The 19,285-nt window shown below is 54.1% G+C and overlaps 3 protein-coding genes across 9 annotated transcripts; 1 reads left to right on the top strand and 2 right to left on the bottom strand.

Moving 5' to 3' along the window:
* Positions 1–109: 109 nt before the first annotated feature.
* Positions 110–6,627, bottom strand: WHR1 (winged helix repair factor 1). 2 transcript variants are annotated; one of them, XM_033864058.2, is made up of 7 exons: positions 6,453–6,624; positions 6,159–6,295; positions 2,387–2,482; positions 1,958–2,097; positions 1,010–1,107; positions 751–898; positions 110–549 (listed from the first exon to the last, which is right to left on the bottom strand). In XM_033864058.2, the coding sequence occupies exons 1-7, from the start codon at positions 6,550–6,552 to the stop codon at positions 504–506; spliced, it is 765 nt and encodes a 254-aa protein (XP_033719949.2). In that variant the 5' UTR covers positions 6,553–6,624; the 3' UTR covers positions 110–503. The 2 variants fall into 2 exon arrangements, with proteins under 2 accessions (XP_033719949.2, XP_073666689.1); XM_073810588.1 differs by lacking the exon at positions 2,387–2,482 and having other exon boundaries at positions 6,453–6,627.
* Positions 6,628–6,829: 202 nt separating this feature from the next.
* Positions 6,830–9,197, top strand: DXO (decapping exoribonuclease). 4 transcript variants are annotated; one of them, XR_004528402.2, is made up of 7 exons: positions 6,830–7,094; positions 7,299–7,697; positions 7,861–8,096; positions 8,181–8,400; positions 8,524–8,659; positions 8,780–8,903; positions 8,989–9,197. XR_004528402.2 is itself a non-coding variant. In XM_033864055.2 (7 exons), exons 2-7 carry the CDS (start codon positions 7,345–7,347, stop codon positions 9,137–9,139), a joined length of 1,191 nt encoding a protein of 396 aa, XP_033719946.1. In that variant the 5' UTR covers positions 6,830–7,094; positions 7,339–7,344; the 3' UTR covers positions 9,140–9,197. The 4 variants fall into 4 exon arrangements, 3 of the variants coding, with proteins under 3 accessions (XP_033719946.1, XP_073666688.1, XP_033719945.1); XM_033864055.2 differs by having other exon boundaries at positions 7,339–7,697; positions 8,809–8,903; XM_033864054.2 differs by having other exon boundaries at positions 6,831–7,094; positions 8,809–8,903.
* Positions 9,198–9,253: 56 nt separating this feature from the next.
* Positions 9,254–19,267, bottom strand: SKIC2 (SKI2 subunit of superkiller complex). 3 transcript variants are annotated; one of them, XM_033864049.2, is made up of 28 exons: positions 19,121–19,267; positions 18,940–19,043; positions 18,009–18,118; positions 17,792–17,909; positions 17,586–17,700; positions 17,407–17,481; positions 17,057–17,110; positions 16,765–16,955; positions 16,469–16,597; positions 16,105–16,250; positions 15,602–15,748; positions 15,386–15,470; positions 15,098–15,204; positions 14,616–14,762; positions 14,445–14,541; positions 14,048–14,260; positions 13,855–13,965; positions 12,515–12,745; positions 12,049–12,186; positions 11,762–11,899; positions 11,516–11,620; positions 11,027–11,174; positions 10,805–10,931; positions 10,474–10,684; positions 10,213–10,323; positions 9,918–10,136; positions 9,593–9,733; positions 9,254–9,520 (listed from the first exon to the last, which is right to left on the bottom strand). In XM_033864049.2, the coding sequence occupies exons 1-28, from the start codon at positions 19,140–19,142 to the stop codon at positions 9,371–9,373; spliced, it is 3,690 nt and encodes a 1,229-aa protein (XP_033719940.1). In that variant the 5' UTR covers positions 19,143–19,267; the 3' UTR covers positions 9,254–9,370. The 3 variants fall into 3 exon arrangements, with proteins under 3 accessions (XP_033719940.1, XP_033719939.1, XP_033719941.1); XM_033864048.2 differs by having other exon boundaries at positions 9,254–9,497; XM_033864050.2 differs by lacking the exon at positions 12,515–12,745 and having other exon boundaries at positions 9,254–9,497.
* Positions 19,268–19,285: the final 18 nt, after the last annotated feature.

Below are 19,285 nucleotides of genomic sequence, written 5' to 3'. Positions count from 1 at the left end.
TCTCTGAACAATGAGGCAAAGCTCAGGCCCAACTTTGGCTTTACCTCTACCCCCAAAACGAGGTGCCCGGACACACGTGTCACATTAAACAAAAGACATCCAGAAAATATCACAGGGAGAAGTACTTTATTTGGCAATTTCAACCCAACATGTAGGGAAAAGAACCCTGTCCTCCATTGGCAGCCTCACCAGAAACCCCTCCTTCCTATCCCAAGACAGAACAGTGGCAGCACCTTGCTGCATGAAAGGCAGCAGCCATGGCCTTGGCGCCGTTTCTGGCTCCACCTGCATGAAAGGGCAGAGAAGCATCGCCCAAACCCCCCACTGGGTCAGAGCCCAGGTAAACAGCAGCAGTCACATCTGACCCTCTGCAGAGACGCGAGCCCAACACTCATCCTGGCTCCCAAGCCTTCCCAAGGTGACCCTGTCTCAGCCAGGGCAGCCAGCACTCCTGGGCCCCTTGCTCCCCACGCCGGGGAGCTGTGCAACGACGAGCAGAATCCTCATGTCTCTGGCAGGCGGAGGAGGGTTCCAGAAGTGGTGGAGACACTGTGCAAGAGAAAGACAAGGCTGGAGCCAGACACCTAGGCCTAAGGTCTGAGGAGAACTGAGTCTGGCCGAGGATGTTCCCGGGTTCCAGAGAACGAGAGAGGAGCTGGGCTCTGCTAGTGAACGAAGCGCGAGTGGGGAGAAAACCCAACCTTGGGTCATTACACCGCCATCTGCCAGAGGCGGGGGGGCAAGACTCACCAGTCCACCAGCTGGGCCCCAATGAGGTCATGCACATGGTAAGCGAGGCCGAGTCGTGCCGCGGCAGGTGCCCGCCGGCCCAGGAGCTCTGAAAGGAGCAGCTCCCGGTACTTGGCCTTTCGGACCATACCGAGTACAGCCTGGCGCCCTGGAGGAGAGGTGGCACGGGAGAGGGGAACGGTGAGTAAGGCCTGGAGGCCTGAGGAGTCACCAAAAAGTGTTCTTGAGGGGTTGCGGGCCTGAGCTGCAGACAGGATACCTTTAACAAAATATTTGATGAATCTCCCAGCTCCAGGCACGGCTAGCCACCAACTTCCAGCATCTCGGACAGTGAGGACCCCGGCATTCACCAGCTGCCTAAGAAGGGGGAGATGAGGCATTCGCTCTGAGAACCCTCTCTCCTCCCGGCCACTAATGTTTGGACACTAAGTCTCCAGAAGCCTGGGCACCCAGGCAAAGGGACTGGATGACAGAAGCCGAGCCTGGAGCAGTTCTCTGCTCACACCACGCTGCTCAGTGCCCCGTGCCCTTGCTTGCTCTGTTCTCCTACCTGGCTGCCCTCCCCCAACTCTTTCTTCTCCTGTTATCATTACATGTTCACTAAAACAGCTCCTCCTCTCCGAAGCCCTCCTTGACCACACGCCCTGACACACTCTCAGTCCCACCACCAGGGGAGAAACAGAGGCCTTTCTCCCGAGCTCCTGCCACTTCCTACGCACACCCCACCATAGCTCTTCCCACATCTTACTGAAAAAAAAGTTTATAAAATGCTTTCATGTATACCATGGGTTACAAAGTAGGGAGCTGGAGCCAGACCCAGCCTCCTGAAACGATATTTCTATTTAGCCCTTGCCCAGTTGTTGTTCTTTTGAATGCGAATGCTTTTCGGGCATCACGGCTGCTACCATTCTCTATTCCCTTGGTCTCAGCATGATTCCCATCAGGCATTTATGGCTCCTGCCAGGCCTCTCTCTCTATTTGATTAGCCACCCAGATCTCTTAAATTGTAGTCCAGGGCTCTTTCCAAGGCCCCAGATGGGAGAGGCCTCTTCTCTTGGGGGCGGAGCACAAATTTAGGTCATTTTGTTAAAAAGAAGAGTCAGCGTTTTTAACAGGTTCACCAGAAGAAAGAGGACAAGGCTGGATGGGACTGGAGGGAGGTAGGGAGGGGCCAGATGCCTGATTCTGTTGGTCCCGCAGGTCTCACGTGATTTCTGGGTCCCTGAAGCCAAAGGTCTGAATCATTTGGTCCTGCTGGAAGCTAAGGTCACTACAGGCTGGAAGTACTGAAGCCAGAAACTTCTGCACTGCACCAGCGTATGGGCGGCCATCACAAGCCTTGAGGACCTGGAACCAGAAATGAGACACAAGGTCTGGTCCCACCTTCACCCCCAACTGACCTCTATCCCCAAGACAACATTTCTCTTCCTATGTTTTTCCTTCTAATCAGGTCCTTCTACCTCTCATGCTTTTCCTCTTCCTCTTCTTCCTCTCCCTCATACCAATACTTACCAGAGACCTGTGCCCTCTCTGTGAGATGTGAGGTGGGGGACTTGCCTCTCTTCTTTTTATTTCCATTCCCTAATTTCCCTGTACCCCCTCCCCTGGCCCCCATGACACACACAGTCACACGCACTCTGGTCCTATAGTCCTCAGTGAAGATGATTCCTTGGGCGTCCAAGTCGAAGCCTAGTTGGATGATTCTGATCTCCCCCTGCTCTTGAAGCGCCTTCTGTCTCCACAGAGATGACAATGAAAAGAAGGGTGTCAGGGTAAGATGCTCTGCTATACTCTGGACACCTGTGCAGGGAGATTTTGTTTGCAAGTATTGGGGAGTTTTTTTCCTCTAAAAAACTAAGGAAAAATTATGGGGAGAGAGAGAATCAAGTGGATCACCAAATAGTCTCTTCCAATTAGTCTTTCACCCACTCACCTTATCAGTTATCTGTTAAACAATCAATACATATTTTCTAAGACCAATCATAGGCAGACACTAAGATAAAATAGTGATTAAGACATGGGCCCTGCCCTCAAGGATTAACAGTCTAGATTTTGGGTGGAGAAGGTGGAGAGGAATATGGGATAAAATGTTTAAAACAAATAAAAATAAACCAGGACTTGTGTTTCTAGGAATATAGCAAGACTAACTCACCCACTGAAAATTAAGTAAAATGCTGCAAAAAATATTATTTAAAAATTGTTTAAGCAGTAAAGAGCTCACAAGATAATAAGGAATTACCAGACTAATATAATATCTAAGTGAAAACAAGAACTCATAGAAGTAATTGGGGGACTTCCCTGGTGGCACAGTGGTTAAGAATCTGCCTGCCAATGCAGGGTACACGGGTTCAAGCCCTTGTCCGGGAAGATCCCACATGCCACGGAGCAACTAGGTCCGTGCACCACAACTACCGAGCCCGCACTCTAGAGCCCTCGAGCCACAACTACTGAAGCCCGCGTGCCTAGAGCCCGTGCTCCACAACAAGGGAAGCCACCGCAATGAGAAGCCCACAACGAAGAGTAGCCCCCGCTCACAGCAACTAGAGAAAGCCCGCATGCAGCAACGAAGACCCAACGCAGCCAAAAATAAATAAATAAATGAACAAAATTTTTTAAAAAAAGAGATAAGGTGTGGGAAGTATTTGAAGAGCCAATAACAAAATCACAAAAGTACATTAATCCAACTCGTATAAACTCACAGAATAGACAAAATAGTAATCAGTGAGGAAATGAAAGATTTCAATAATTTTAGTTACTAAGAAATTAGTAACTGAATAATGCACATTCTTTTCAAATACATAGAATATTTAGCAAAACTGACCACATAGCACAAAGCATGTCTCAATAAGCTTCAAATGACTGAAATCATATTGTGTACGTCCTATGGCCATAATATCATTTATGCCAGAAATCATTAACAACAAGGTAATTAGAAAATGTTTAGGAAGTAAGACATACATTTCTAATCAACCCAGTAAGTCAAAGAAAAAAGTCACAAAGGAAATTAGAAGATATTTTGAAATGAATGATAATGAAAACATATACCAAAACTTGACAGATGATATAGATATATATCTATATATGTATATATATAGATAGATATGTAGATATATCTATATATCTATATATATATCTATATATCTATATATATATAGATATATATCTATGATATAGATATATATCTATTTCAGAACTTAGGGGGAAACTACAGTCTGACATGCATCTATTAGAAAAGAATAGAGGATAAAAATTAATGGGGAAAAAAAGTAAAATAAACCCAACAGTAGAGGGGAAACATAAATGAGATGGAAAACATGCATGCAAGAGAGAGCAACAAAGCTAAATGATAATTCTTTGAAAGATTATTAAAATTGATAAACCCTGGTGAGACTGACCAAGAAAAAAGGGGGAAAGGGGAACCTAGAAAAAGCAGATAACCAACATAAAGAATGAAGAAAGGATCATCACTCAAGATTCTACAGACAATAAAATGAGATTACAAACTTTATGCCAATAAATTTGAAAATTTAGATGAAATTGACAAATTCTTAAAAAATACAATTTCTTCCACTAGAATGGGCAAAATGGGATATATTCATAGAACGGAAATCTATGAAAATGAATTAACTATAGCTACATGTAACAACTCGGATGAATCTCAAAAATATTCATCTAATGAAACAAGATGTAAATAAATACATATGGTATGATTTTGTTTATATCAAGTTCAAAACTAGGTAACTAAGTTATATAGCTTATGGATAAACATATAGATGGCATAAGGAAAACCAAGGGAATGATTATCATACCAGTCAAGTATGTCACCTCCCAGGGACTTAAGACATTTTGATCAGAGAACGATTTATGTGGGTTATTGGTCGTGTTGTACAGTCTGACTTGGGTGACGGTTAAGTGGGTATTTGCTTTATAAACATTCTTTAAATTGTGTGTGTTTATATTTTCTTTTGTGCAATTTTAAAGCTTTTCTAAAATTTAAGCTAACACCAATAGGTTAAAAACAACAAATACTCTATAAGGAGTGGTTCTAACTTGCTTCCTTAAGAGACTGGAGCTAGTCTCCATCTTCCTTTTCTTCTATTCTTTCTTCCTGACAGGTTGCCAAGTGCTAAATCCAACTGGATATTATTTTACTTGACCTCATCACAGACCACCGCCTTGAATCACAGGTTCTAACACTGCCACTGAACCACAAATTTTAAGGCACATTAAGAATCACTTGGGGCAGTAGCTTTAAAATGTAGATTCCAAGGTCCTACCTCAAGAAATCTTAATTCATTCGCACTGAGAGAGTCCCAGGAACCTGTAGTTTTGAATAAGCAGTCCAGGTAATTTGGTACATGTAGAACTCAGGACATACTCTGAGAAACACTGCCTTAAATGCTGGTATCTCCCAGCATTGGGAATTTGGCTCTCTTATCTGTCACTGCAAACCTGGGGTCCTTAACCTTTGGCCTCAGAGGATCTGTGAAACAATCCCCTGCCCCCCCAAATTGTACACATGCCATATATATATATATATATATATATATATATGCATTTTTCTGGAGAGAGCCATAGCTTTCATTGTCTTCTAAAGTTTGTGAAAAGGTTAAAAACTGCTCCTCTCCTCCCTCTTCCTATCAATCTCATCCATATCCACAGACTGAACAACTGCTCACATCTCGATGACTTCCAGTTCTGTATGAGTGGCCCAGAATTCTCCAAACCCTCACCCAACTGTCTACTGCCCAGTTGCCTTTGGATGCCCCACAAGCACCTCCAACTCAACTTGTGCAAAATCAAACACATCATCTGCCCCCAACAATTCAATGTTCTCCTACTCTATTCACTCCACCAACTACTACTCAGTCATCCAGAAAATCCGGAAGTTATTCTGGATTCCTCCCTCTTCCCACTCTCCACATTCCTCACCCATCCTCTCCCTCCCTATACACTGCCCTCATTTAGGCCTTCACCTGTTCTCAGCTGCAATATCTTCCTAATTGATCTCCCTACCTCATCTCACTGCTTCCAATCCATGCAAAACACCGTTCTCTCTCCTGTTGAACATTCTCTACCAGCTCACCGCCTTCGATGGAAGATGGAAATACTGACGTACAAGGCCTGTCCTAATCTGACGTCTGCCTGCATTCCTAGCGCTGTAGGCTCGAACCACGCACGGTGACTCAGTTTCCCCAAAAGCTTCGCTCTTCCACCTTCATGATTTGGCATGCTCTCTGTAGCATTCTCCTTGGCACCGCAGTGCCTGGCGCAATGCCTGGCCCAGAAAGACCCAACGCTTGCTGAATGGCAGAATAGCTGGTGGACCGAGTGAGTGATGGGGAGAACCTCGTAAGTGCCCGCAAGGCACGGAAGCGCCTTCGGTCGGTCGCTCTGACGCCCCTCACCAGCTGCCGGTCAGCCACCGTCCGGTCGGGCACTAGGCTGTACACCTGGCTCCTCAGCGCGATGGGCGGTAGCGCATCCTCAAACAGGACTCGCGGGAACAGCCGCAGTAGCTCCGCAACTGCCGCACGCGCAGACCCTGGGAGGAGAGACCGGGTCACTGAGACGTGAACGGGGGCGGGGAGAAGCGGGGTTACGACCCTGGGGGTGCTGTTGTCCCAACATACAGGGTTACCAGAGGTGAAGCCGCTCCCACCTGGGGGTCTTTAGCCTCGCCCCGGGGTTGCCATAGTTACCTGACTCTCCCCGCAAAGGATCTGCCTCTACATCCCCTCCTTCCCGCCGCCTCTTCTGTCCGAAGGCCTCCGGGACCAGGCGATGCCTCTTCCGGTTCATATCCCGGGATCCTGTGGATGCGGGGAAGAGGTAGACAGATACTGAAGGAAGAGAACACGAAAATAGTCATCCGGCGCAGAGGAGTGACGCACGGGCTCCCTGGGCGTCCCCCCCTTCGAGACCAGTCAGCCCGGTCTTAATAGGCCGACGTAGTGACGAAAGGGGCGTCAACTTGTCATCCCTTTGGCCCTTGCTGGGAGGGGCGGTGCCAATACAGATACAAGCGCCACCCTCATTGGCTGAGGCCCCACGTCCGCTGCTGATTGGCTTCCTCTGAGAGCCACACGTCGGGAGAGGCCTGGGAGGTGCGGAGGGGCACAGGTGGCCACGCTGTGATCTCCTTCCTGGTGTAAAGCGCACTAGCGCCCCCCACCCCCAGAAGGGTTAGGCCGCCACTGTCGCTGAGTGATTGCGTCATCGAGAGCGGGGGGGGGGGGGGGGTCGGGGGGCGGACCACCTTTGCGTCCCTCTTCGACATGTGAGGTACCTGCCATGACGTCATAGCTCTGTGAAGGTGGAAGTCGAGGTTGGCGGGATTTGAGGTAACCAGATCCTTGATCTGAGCCCAGACATCCTTCCTAACCTCACTGCGTTTGGAGGAACTGGGGGTGGGGGTATAGGTCAAGGGAAAAGGTGTGATGTGCACCTGGCCATGGTTCTGTTTGAGGACATGGGGCCTGCATGTTTCAGATCCAGAGCCTGGCCATCTGGAGGCTTAGTCCTGACTAGAAGTCTCTCTTCTCCAGCCCTTCTCTTTAAAAAGGGAACTTCCCCGTCGTCTCTCAGGACCTCATGGAGTCCAGAGGGACTAAGAGAGGAGCCGAAAAGATAGAGGAAGCCGAGCCTTGGAACAAGCTCCTCCCAGCGTCCTCACTGCCCACAGACCCTGCCCTCTACGTTGGACCATTTCCTTTCTACCGGCGCCCTTCTGAACTGGGCTGCTTTTCCCTGGATGCACAACGCCAGTACCATGGAGATGCTCGAGCCTTGCGGTACTACTGCCCACCTCCCACTAATGGTCAAAGCCCCAACTTTGACCTCAGAGACGGATACCCTGATCGATACAGGCCCCGGGATGAAGAGGTCCAAGAGAGGCTGGACCACCTGCTATGCTGGGTCCTGGAGCACCGAGGCCGGCTAGAGGGGTGAGCAAAGCATAGCACACAAGTAGCTCTAGAGACCTACACCTACCCTCTAGAACTGGGAGAGCCAAAGCGGGAGTGGGGTCAGCCCTTATGCTATTCTTTGGGGGAGCCGTGTGCGCCAATGCTTGTGTCAGACCTTCAGCCCTTAACTCCTCCCTCTCAGGGGTCCAGGCTGGCTGGCAGGGGCCATAGTGACGTGGCGGGGGCACCTGACAAAGTTGCTGACGACACCATATGAGCGGCAGGAAGGCTGGCAGCTGGCGGCCTCCCGCTTCCAGGGGACACTGTACTTGAGTGAGGTGGAGACGCCGGCTGCTCGGGTTCAGAGGCTTACCCGGCCACCCGTCCTCCAGGAGCTTATGTACATGGGGTACAAGTTCGAGCAGTACATGTGTGCAGGTGAGTACCCCCAGCTCTGTGGCCCACTCCCCCTTCCCCAGAGACTGAGACCCCAGCCCTGCTCCTGTTTCTCTTCTTGTGCAGACAAACCTGGAGGCTCCACAGATCCCTCTGGGGAGGTCAACACCAACGTGGCCTTCTGCTCTGTGCTACGCAGCCGCCTGGGAAACCATCCTCTGCTCTTCTCCGGGGAGGTAGACTGCATAGACCCCCAGGCCCCAACCACACAGCCCCCCACCTGCTATGTGGAGCTCAAGACCTCCAAGGAGATGCACAGCCCTGGCCAACGGAAGAGCTTCTACAGGTTCAGGATGGGGGCGGGCAGGTTGAGAGCCTAGGATTGACAGCTGGGAAGGGGACTTGGGGGAAGAGGAGGAGGCTGGAGGGTGGTGGAGGGGTCCCACTGACCCCTTGCCTTTCCTGACAGACGGAAGCTCCTGAAATGGTGGGCTCAGTCATTCCTTCCGGGGGTCCCAAATGTTGTTGCTGGCTTCCGTAACCCAGAGGGTTTTGTCTGTTCCCTCAAGACCTTTCGTACCATGGAGATGTTTGAATACGTCAGGGTAAGGCAATGGTGTCACAGCTCCCACCTGTATCCCCCCCACTGTGCCAAGACCACAGGTCCAGTGTCCAGGGATCTGTAGTCCACCTTCCCCTTCTCCCACCCTCGCCCTCACTGCCAGTCTTCTGCATCCTCCTGGGCTTTCTCCAGAATGACCGTGATGGCTGGAATCCCTCCGTGTGCATGAACTTCTGTGCTGCCTTCCTTAGCTTTGCCCAGAACACAGTTGTCCAGGATGACCCCAGGTGAGGCATTCAGCCCTGTCCCTCCCCTCTGGGTCCCAGAAGCTCAGCCTCCAGCCCTCAACTTGGGACTCCATCTGCCCCGCAGGCTCGTCTACCTCTTCTCCTGGGAGCCTGGCAGCCCAGTCACAGTGTCTGAACATCGAGATGCACCCCATGCCTTCCTGCCTACATGGTACGTGGAAGCCATGACCCAGGACCTCCTGTCACCCCCCAAGACACCCTCCCCCAAGGACTGATGCTTCGCAGGGGCTGGTCCTGTTTCTGTGTGCACAGATAAAGGCATATTTCTAGGTGGTTCTCCCTGCTGTCTTTTGAGCTGTCATCCCCGCCCAACACCTCAGGTTCACACAGGTGGTTTGCTGTTTTATTGTTACATTATTACACAGGCGTCATTCACTGGGTGTAGAGGCTGGCTGCAAAGACGATGTCCCTCCGTAGCAGGGTGGCTGCCGTCTCCATCTTGGCACCTAGCACAGGCTCGCCCACCAGGCGGGCCGCCCCCCGAAGCGAGCGACACATCTCGGCCAGGCGTTGGATGCAGCGGACCACCAGGCCCTCGGGGGTCCCCGAGAGCCCTGCCAACTCAGAGAAGGGCTGTGGGGGAAGTAGGGTGGGGACTGAATACGGTAGGGCCTGGGCAGCCTCTCCCCAGTCAGGAGTCCACAAAGCCCCAAACCCCAGCTACTCACCATGCCCCGGGCCCACTCGTACACAACCTCGACCAGGCCAAAATTCAGCTCTCCCACAAATTCCTCCACTGTCTGGTTCAAGCCACAGGCCACCTGCACCTCACCGATCCGCTTGGCCACAGCCCGGACACGTTCCACCCCCTGCAGATGGGGAGGAGAGGTTCAGCCCTGCCTTCCTACTCCAGGAAGGAGACCCAGATCAAGGAAGAAACAGTTCCAGCTCTTAGCAGCACTTGCAGGGCTGGATGGGGCACGTGGGGAATACATGGGGACCGGGACTGGAAGTGCCACGGCCGAGGGTGGGACGGAGGTGGGCGTCCCCTACCTGTTTAAGGGTGCTTGGGAGCTGATCACTAGGGTCCCCGGGGCTCTGGCAGACCAGGCCGGAGAGCAGGGCCGCGATCTCCTCGGGCCGAAGGGCGCTCAGCGCGTTGTCAAACATGAGTTCAGTGAGGAGCAGCTCATGGCTGCTCATGGCACAAGCCACCCGCCCTGCCAGCTTCACGGTGCCCACTTCATCTACGTACCCCAGGGTTCGGAGCACCTGGAAGGATGGTGGGTGTTGGGAGCCTGCAGACCTCCTCCTCACTAGCCCCCCAGCCCCATCTCTGCCCTCCCACCTCTACTCGCTGGTGGTACTCAGGGAGCAGCAGAAGCGACTGATCCGACAGCAGGAAGCGCAGCCGCTCCATCTCCTCCTGTATCTGCATCCGCTCCCGCAGCTTCAGGTACTACAGGGAACCACCGGCAGGAGCATGTTAGCCTCCTCGCCCTCAGCAGGGGTGCACTGAGGACAAGGGCTGCGATGGGGGTGGCCAGTCTACAGGGAATGAGAGGAAAAGTCCCCCTCCCAGCTTGGAAGCTGGCATCCAGGGACCTACCTGGGCAGGGAAACGGGGACTGTGTACACACTGAGCCCCCCGGATCAGCTCCTCCAGCTTCCGGACCCGGAGCCCCGCCTCTACCACCGACACATCCTTGAGCTGCAGGTCATTGACAGGGTCAAGGGTAGGGGGTCCTGCTGGGTGGGCCTGAGCCAGACGTAGTAGTTCCTGGACAGCAGTTGTCACGGCCGCAGAGGGAGGCTCCTTCCTGAGAAAGGAGCAGGCCTTGGGACCTGGGGCACAGGCTTCTCTTCCTCAGGCTGCGGGAGCCTGCCCAACCACACCTTCCCACCCCCCATCACATGGTCCCCGCCCCAGCATCTCTGACTTGAATTTTGGTTGCTGCCTCTTGCTGAAGTCCTCCAAGATCTTCTCCCCGTTCAGCCGGAGCACCTTGGTGGTGATGGCAGCCACATCTCCTGGCTGGAGCTTGGCCACAGTGTGGCCACAGGGCCCTGTGAAAAGGGGAGAGCAGAGTCAGACCTTGCTGTGGGCCCAGGCATCCCAGCTCTGCTGCTGTCAGGAACTCGGCCGTCTGTCCCACTCTCACCTTCAGGCAGGAACAGCCTGAATCCCACGAGGTCATCTGGGTAGGGCACACTGGGGGAGGCTGGCCCCCTCTCCTGCGGGTCCTCAGACATGGGCTTATCACACAAGACCAGAGTCGTGAATACTCTGCTGGTGGAGCTCGAGGAGACCTAGGGGAGGCGGGGAGGCCAGGACAGGGCAGTGTGAGGAGTGGACGTCAGAGGTAGAGACCAGATCACCAACCTCAGGCAGGGACTGTGGTGCAGCCACGCAGAGCCCACCAGTATGGACTGGCAACCAAGCCAAGTGATCAGAGCAGACTCTGGGGGCAGAGCTTGCGGGAAGGACAAGGAGGTGAGCATGAAGTGGTGGGGATGGGATAGAAAGGAGGGCTCGAGTCAAAAATGAGAGCACTGGTGAATACAACCGGCCCCTCACCAAGTGGGGAAGATGGAGATAGGGCTCGCCCCTCCCTCCCTGCCTCTGGACTTCAAATTCCCATTGCCCTCACCTGAAGGATCACACCCAGTGCGTTGTGATGCTTCTGGTTCTTCACAATCACCACCCTTCCCGCTGAGAGAGATTTCAGCCCATTCACAGACTCTATGATGCGTCGCTGAAGGGCAGGGACGTGAAGAGAGGGGATAAGGGAGGAAGTGTCACAGAGACACTAGGACTAAGTTCAGGAGTACCCAAAGTGTCACAGTCTCTTCCTCCCTGTCTGCCACCCCTGCCCCCAACGCTCACACGCATGTACCTGGATCAGGCTCCGGGTCTCTGTCAGTTCCTCCCCGTAGCTGTAATAGTCAGGCAGGTCAACGAGTTGGCCAGTTACATCAGGCTCCTCCAAGGCCCCCAGCCGCTTGGTCAGCTCAGCCAGAGTCTGTTCATGGGCCTGGGAGAAGCCAGTGTGGGTGTGCAGCAAGAGACTCCAGGCCCAGAACCCTCCACTTTCGCCCACCGGCCTCTGGATGCCCACTCGTCCAGGCCTGGCTTCCCTCGTCCACATCCTTCACAGCAGCCTGGTCACGCCCACCTCCTCACCTTACTGTCCTTGCGGGATGGAAACTCAGAGAAGCTCCTCTTCATCATGTCCTCCACCCTGAGGGCATCCACCCGCAGCAGGTTGAGGATCATGGTGTACGTGAGGCGGAACTGGGACTGCAGCTGGGACGGCTTCCCCTGGGCCGGGCCAAAGAAGCCAGTGAGGCGAGGGGAGACCTGCTGCTCGGCTGCTCTACTCCCAGCAGCTCTAGTCCCAGCTCCGCAACCACAGGGCCCTAGACAAACTGCTCGCTCACCTCTGCAAAACAAGGGAGTGAGACTAAATAGATAGACTCTCCAAGGTCCCACCTAGCTCCATATTCACAGTGAAAAAAGACTGGAGGAGAGGAGATCCAGTCTCATCCTTGGATCTGCTCACTCCTACCCTGGCCTCTCCCGGGGAGAAGGGAAGAGGGCTGGCGGAATCTAGCAGGGTCCAGAGCTTGCCTCCGCTGCCCCGGCTCACCATCATCATGCGGTGCAGGTCCGCCATCTCGGGCACACGGCCCTTGCAGAGCAGGATGACGGTGCCCGTGGGGTCCAGGCCCCTCCGGCCCGCCCGGCCCGCCATCTGCACATACTCCCCAGGGAGCAGGTCCCGGAAGGTGGAGCCATCGTGCTTACGCGTGGAGTCAAACACCACTGTCCGGGCTGGCATATTTACACCCATGGCGAAGGTCTCCGTGGCAAACAAGACCTGGGACGGGGGAGGGGATCAGCAAAGGGGCTACACGCAGCTGTGGCCCAGCCCTGGCCAAGCCCACCTCACTTTGTAGCCAAGGCTAAGAAGGCACGGGGCCCAGTCCCAGACGGTTCACTCACAGGACCTCATTTAACTCTCAAGGCAAATCTACAGCGTGTGCTGTCGTTTTCTTTGTTGTATTTGTTTAGCTGCCTATTCCTTTCCTTTTACCCCATATCCCACTCCCATCCCCCAATATCAATCATCCCGCTGTATTTAACGCGTACCTTTTTGCGTGAATGTGTTTTATAAAATGTGTCTCATTTTGTGTACAATTTACAATTTGCCGTAAAGGCGATTACACATCTCCTTCTGTTTCCTTCTTTTCTTCCATGTAGTGTTTTCAACATCCGTCCATGTTCCTGTGGTTATATCTAATCCACTGCTTCCAACTGCTGCAGAACGCTTTGTGGGGTGCGTGCTGTACACCTGCCTACCGGCTCTCCCAGTGAAGGGGTACCACCAACACCCTGCCGCAAGCGTACAGCCAGCAAAGGAAGAGCAGGCGTGTTCCCTCAACGACCAGGGTTGAGAATTTCATTGCGATTCACACTCAGGAGTGGAATTTAGGGACAAAGAGTATGTATATACTTAGTTTTGCCTCCAGAGTGCCAGGATGCACTTGAGACTGGCCACACCTGTGCAAGGGTTCCTGTGATCCTGCAGTCGCCAACGTCTTGGGCAACACTTGGCATTAGCCACTTGCCTATACTTTACCAGTCTAATAACTGTAAAGTCCTATCTCGCGAGTATTTCAATTTGCATTCTTCTGATGACTAATGACCTTCGTAAGTTTGCTAGCTTTGGGGGTTTCTCTTCTGAATACTGCGTGTTCACACCTCATACACCTCCATCTGAAAATGTGAAGTCTACAGTCCAGGGAGCTTTAAGCAATTTGCCCAGGGTCACACAGTGAGTAAGTGGTGGAGCTGGGATTCACACCCAGGCAGCCTGCATCCAGAGCCCAAGTTCTTAACCACTGCACTGTCCTGCCTAAAAGGTTTCCCCTCCCCTAAGTGGGCAACGAATGCCTTGAGGAGTCCCTCTCCCACCAGCATGTGCACCTTGACCAGGCCACGGCTGAAAAGCATCTCCACGATCTCCTTGAGGATGGGCAGGATGCCGCTGTGGTGCACACCCAGGCCGCGGTGCAGGAGTTCAGACATGTGCAGAACCTGTTGGGGGCCGAGGCCCAAGATCAGGGATGGGGTCATGGAACACCCAATCCCCACCAGTCTCTGGGTCCCCCCTCCATACCTGGGGCAGCTGGCGGTCAGAGCCTCGGAGGCGAGCGAGGCAGCGCTGCAGGAAGAGGTGAATCTCACTCTTCTCTGAACTCGTGGTGAGGTCAAGGGAGGTGAGGCCCGAGGCCTGCTCATCACAGCGGCCACGGGAGAAGGTGAACACCACCACGGGCAGCTGCGCACGGGTGCGGAGGGAGGCCAGGAGGGACAGGTACACGCCACGGTCCTGGGGAAGTGGGGAGAAGGGAGTGGAGACTGAGTCCCTGAACCAGTGGGGGCCGAAGTGGCAGGAACTGAAGCCGAGTCAGATCAGGCAGTGCTCGAAGCTCAACTCCAAACACCTAGGGGATGAGGGGAGAAGGACACGGGAGAAACAGGCGGTGGTGGGTACAAAGCCTGCCAGTTCTCACCTGTGCAGGCCCCCCCTGATGCGTGGGCTGCTTGGCCCCAAAGGTCTGGGCGTGTTTGCTCATCCGCTCCTTCCTGGCCTCCACAGCCGCGTAGTACCTGGGGCAGGGGAGGGGCAGCGATCAGTCACACCCAGCTGAGCCCAGGTGAGACGCTTCCCAACTCAGGCTCACCCCTTTGTGTGGAAGGTGCCTCGGGAGTCCAGCAGCAGGAAGAGCTCCCCCTGGGTCTTGGGGCTGTTCCCCGTGAAGAGATGATGCTCCAGGGGGACTGGGCGAGCAACAGTGCTGATCACGTAGATCTGGCGACGCTTCAGCCTCCTGAGCGAGGAGGAGAAGACAGACGATCAGGGGTGGGAGTGCGGGGAGGAACCCACATCCCCACCATCCTCCCCCACTCTGGCTTCACCTGATCTTTTCTGGGAGCCGGACTGGAAGGCTGTCCCCGTCATCCTGTCTCTCAACTTGCGAAGCGATCTGGACCCAGGTGGGATCCCTCAGCCTCCCAAGCTGGACATGTTCCCCGGCTGCACACCTTTCTCATCCTCACCCCCAAGCCCTGACCACTCCCCCTGCTGTGATAGTCTATGCCCCCGGCCCCGACTGAGGAACGCTACAGCCCCCTTCACCCAAGCACCCCAGGACACAAGTCTCACCCAATCCAGTCAGCAAATTCAAGGGCGTTGGGGACAGTAGCGCTCAGAAGGATGATGGAGACGTGGTCAGGAAGCATGATGAGCACCTCCTCCCACACGACTCCACGCTGCGCACAGGGATGGAAGACAGCTCAGCGGGGGCTGCCCTTCCGCCCCTAGGAAGGGGCACAGGGTTCCGTGTCGGGGCAAAGGAGGCAGTGAGGTTCGCGAGGTGTGTGGAATAGAGGAGCTGCTGAACCAGCCCCACGGGAGGGGACTGCCAGGATCTGGGGACCCCGTTCCCCCTACCTCAGCATCGTTGATGTAGTGAACCTCATCAAAGATGACCCACTCCAGGTCTCGGATGACATCCGAGCCACTGTACAGCATGGAGCTGGAAGAAAGAGACCCAAGGCTGACTTCCCAGTGGCTCCTGTCTCTACCCTCAACTCAGCCAGCATGCTCTCCAGAGCAGCCTCACCTTCCTGACCAAAAGCCCACCCGTGTTGAGTGCCCATCTCTCACCGAAGGATCTCTGTTGTCATAATGAGGCAGGAGGCCTCTGGGTGCAGCTGCACGTCCCCGGTGAGGAGTCCCACATCCCCAAATGTGTTTCGGAAGTCCCGGAACTTCTGGTTGCTCAGAGCCTTGATGGGCGAAGTATAGATGGTGCTGGGAGAAGAGCATGAAGTTAGCCGGTCCCTCCACGCTGACTCGTGGCCAGCACCTCCTCTCCCACCCTGAGCCTTCCCAGAAGCCTGCCACAGAGCTCAGGCGCCCCCCTTCACCCTAACTTCCCTCATGTTCCCCTTCATGGAATTACCCAGGAAAAATTCTGTCCCCCAATCCCTTCCGAAACTAACTAAACTCCCCACACTTTCTCATTTCCCCCTGGACCCCTGCCTCAAGTTTCTCCCCCAAAACTCTCATCTAAAGGAGGACGTAGGGAGGTGGAGAAGAGATGAGACTTAGAAAGCTTGCAGGAGAGAACAGGGCTGGTGAAGGGGAAGCTGGGGACGGGACTGTACCGCGTCATGTGTTTCTGGGCAAGGGCAATGGCGTATTCAGCCACAACCGTCTTCCCTGCGGATGTGTGAGCCGCAACAAAGACCGAGTCATGCCGTTCCAAGTGTAGGATGGCCTGTTTCTGAAACACATCTGGCTCAAACGCCCACTGTGGGAGAGAGAAATAGATGGGGGCTGGAGAAGGGAGAGGGGTCTTCCTGCCTCCAGCTCACAGGACATTCAGGGCAGCGGGGAGAAGGCCAGAGTGAGGCCAGTCTGGGACTGAGGTCCAAGCTGGCCTGAAGGCATCTGGCCTCTGGTGGGGAGAGGAGACAGGGAGTGGGCTGGGAGGAGGTGGGGGAGCACGTGAGGACTGGGCCACACTACCCGGAAGGCTGGCTGGGGAATGAGTCGGTAGAAATCATCGACAGGGGAGGTGACATCCACAGGAATGGCCCACTGCTCCTGAGGCGGGGGCTTGGGAAGCTCTGGGGGAGCTACAGCTGTGGACGCTTCCTGGAAGGGGAAAGGGGTGTAGGGTCAATAAAGATACAGTCAGAAACCTCTCTGTTACCACTCCTCCCAAAAGATGCTCCAGTCTTCCCCTTGGACCCAACCAGGCCAGCCCACCCTGTCTGTGACAAGACCCTTCTTTCCTGCTTCAACCGCCCAGAACCACCAACCTGCAACACTAGGTTCTCCAAGCTGCTTGCTCGGGCCAGGGGAGCACTGCAGGGAGAGGCTGAAACAGTGTCCCGTCTGGGACCGCCTGGCTGTCCCACTGCCTCACTCTCATCCTCATCGCCCCCACCCAAATCCAGGGGCTCCAGCAGACGGCTGAGGCTGAGCAAGCCGGGAGCTGGAGCTGGGTGATCTGAGGAGCAAGGGAACACGGAGGCCTGGTCACGTCTACCCCTGCTCTGAAGAAGAAGGGCACCACTTCCTACACGCCCCCATCTCAGAACTAAAACTCACCCTCTGGTGCAAAGTCCACGCCTTTCTTGAAGCCGGGTGGAACAGTAAGAAGGTCTGGAGGACAGGGACAGAGAGAGAGAATCTGGGCTCCTGCACACTGCCGTATAAGTCACGTGGTACATTAACCTAAAGGACGTCCTTCACGGCACAGACGTCGCAGTTGCTGATATTTATCGTGACAATTTTCCAACAGATGACAGTAAAGGTTGTTATGGAAGGGGTACCTTTTCCTAATTTGCTCAGGGAAATGGAAGAGCTAGCAAGGACCCAGTGGCAGGCCCGGGCCCCTCTTCCTCAGGGCCCAGACTCAGAGCCCTACCTCCCAAGGGTCCATCCCGGCACCACCTCACCTTTCTCAAAGTCTATCTCCTCCTCAGCCTCCTCTCGAGTGCTCAGATCTGTTATGGTGGGCTCATCCATTCCCCCTGGGGAGAAGTTGAACAAACAGGGATTCATGGGGTGGGAGTGACACAGGAGGGGTGGAGACTAAGGGCTTCCTTCCCTACCATCCCATTTCCACAAGCGTCACCTGGCCAGAAAGGGTACTGTGTTGGATTCCCCCACAGGGACTGGGAGACGGGCCCGGGTGGCCGGCGAAGAGACAAGGAGGTCGTGGCTGACAGGTTTGTATTCTCTAGCAGGACCTGACGCAAGAGATCAGAGCGCCAGTGAGGCTGAGCTTGCCTCTGACTCCCCTTTTCCCAACCCTGCTTCTCGTGGCCTGTGACCTCTTACCTCCTTGTAGCCTAGTATCTGGCCTGTGGTTGGGTGTCTTTGGGCCTGTAGGTCGGAGGGGACTGGGGCCCCCAGTGTGGCCAGGAGAGACCAAGGATCCATCTTCCTCTGCCATTTTCTGGACAGAAGGAAAGTAATTTTCAGGTCTTCTTTCTCCGGTGTCCCAGCTTTCTTCAGGGACCCACCTCCCTAGTCCAGGCCCCTCTAGACCCCTCACCGGGCTGAGTGTTCCACACCGTGCAGAGGCAGCCAGGCGGGAGATGACAGAAACAACTGCTCTGCTTCTTGCTGCAGATCTGGGGCACAGGGAGGGAGGCCGTGGGGAAGCTGGAACAAGGGCAAGATGAGACGCATAAGGTAAGAGAAGAGAGTAAGACACAGAGCAAAGAGAAGGTGATAGGATTCATACTTAGATCAGAAATGGGAGATGTCCCAGAGAGACTAGGACAATCAGGCTGAAGGACTATTTTCCAAAGGTGGTTCTGCTTTACAGGACAAACGGCCTGCAACCGAATTACCTGGGGTGCTGGTTAATAATACAGATTTTGGATTTCAGAACCTATGGACCTAAGAATTTGTATTTTAAAAAAGCTCCCCCACTCAGCTCGGTGCTCTGTGATGACCTAGATGAGCGTAATGGGGGGGGATGGGAGAGAGGGGTTATACGTATACATATAGCTGATTCACTTCGTGGTACAGCAGAAACTAACCCAACATTGTAAAGCAACTATATTCCAATAAGAAATGAAAAAAGTCCCCTACTAATCATGAGGCACACTGATATTTCAGAATCACTAGTTTTAGGAAAAGGGGTCCCAGACCTAAGGATGAAGAGCCAGGTGCTCAAAGGCTAGCATCTCAGCCACCAACAAGTGCCCTGGAGAGAGAAAAAGACTCCAAGGAGAAAAGACACATTTGAAAGAGCAGTTCTCAGAGTTAAGGTATCCCCAGGGCTTCCAGCTCTGTCCTCCCATGGGCTCTGACCCACAGCAGGTCCACTGGGTTGGGAGTCTGTCCAGCACCAGTCTAGGCCCGGACGACAGGCGTCCAGAGACGGGAGAGCCAGGTCAAGTTAGATCCTACTGTGATGAGGGTGAAGGAGGTTCTAAGTTCAATGAGGGTCAAGGTTAGGGTCAAAAGTCACTCACGGTGCTCTCTGGAGCCCCAGGCACATTCAGCAGCTCCCAACGCCCTGTGCATCCCAGCTCTACGGCCCGAAGGGGCAGGTCCAGAGGATCTGGGGGAGGTAGCACTACGGGGGAAAGGTCACAGGTCAGGGGTCAAGGGTCATTCCCTGTCTACTCCTCCTTTCCACCCACTGCCCCTCACCGATTCGCTCCGTCTCCATCATCCTGGAGCCTCGGCAGCTACCTGGCAGCCCGGAAGTATAGGGAGGAGCCGAAACGGCGGAAGTAGAAGCGACTTCCGGCACAACCCCTCCGGGGGCGGGGATGAGTGCTACCGAGGGGCGGGCCCAAACTGGTGGGATGCCGG

This window comes from Tursiops truncatus, chromosome 10, assembly GCF_011762595.2.
Source record: "Tursiops truncatus isolate mTurTru1 chromosome 10, mTurTru1.mat.Y, whole genome shotgun sequence".
Taxonomy (NCBI): domain Eukaryota; kingdom Metazoa; phylum Chordata; class Mammalia; order Artiodactyla; family Delphinidae; genus Tursiops; species Tursiops truncatus.
The sequence above is the reverse complement of the archived record's forward strand: the minus strand, read 5'-3'. Positions and strand labels throughout refer to the sequence as shown.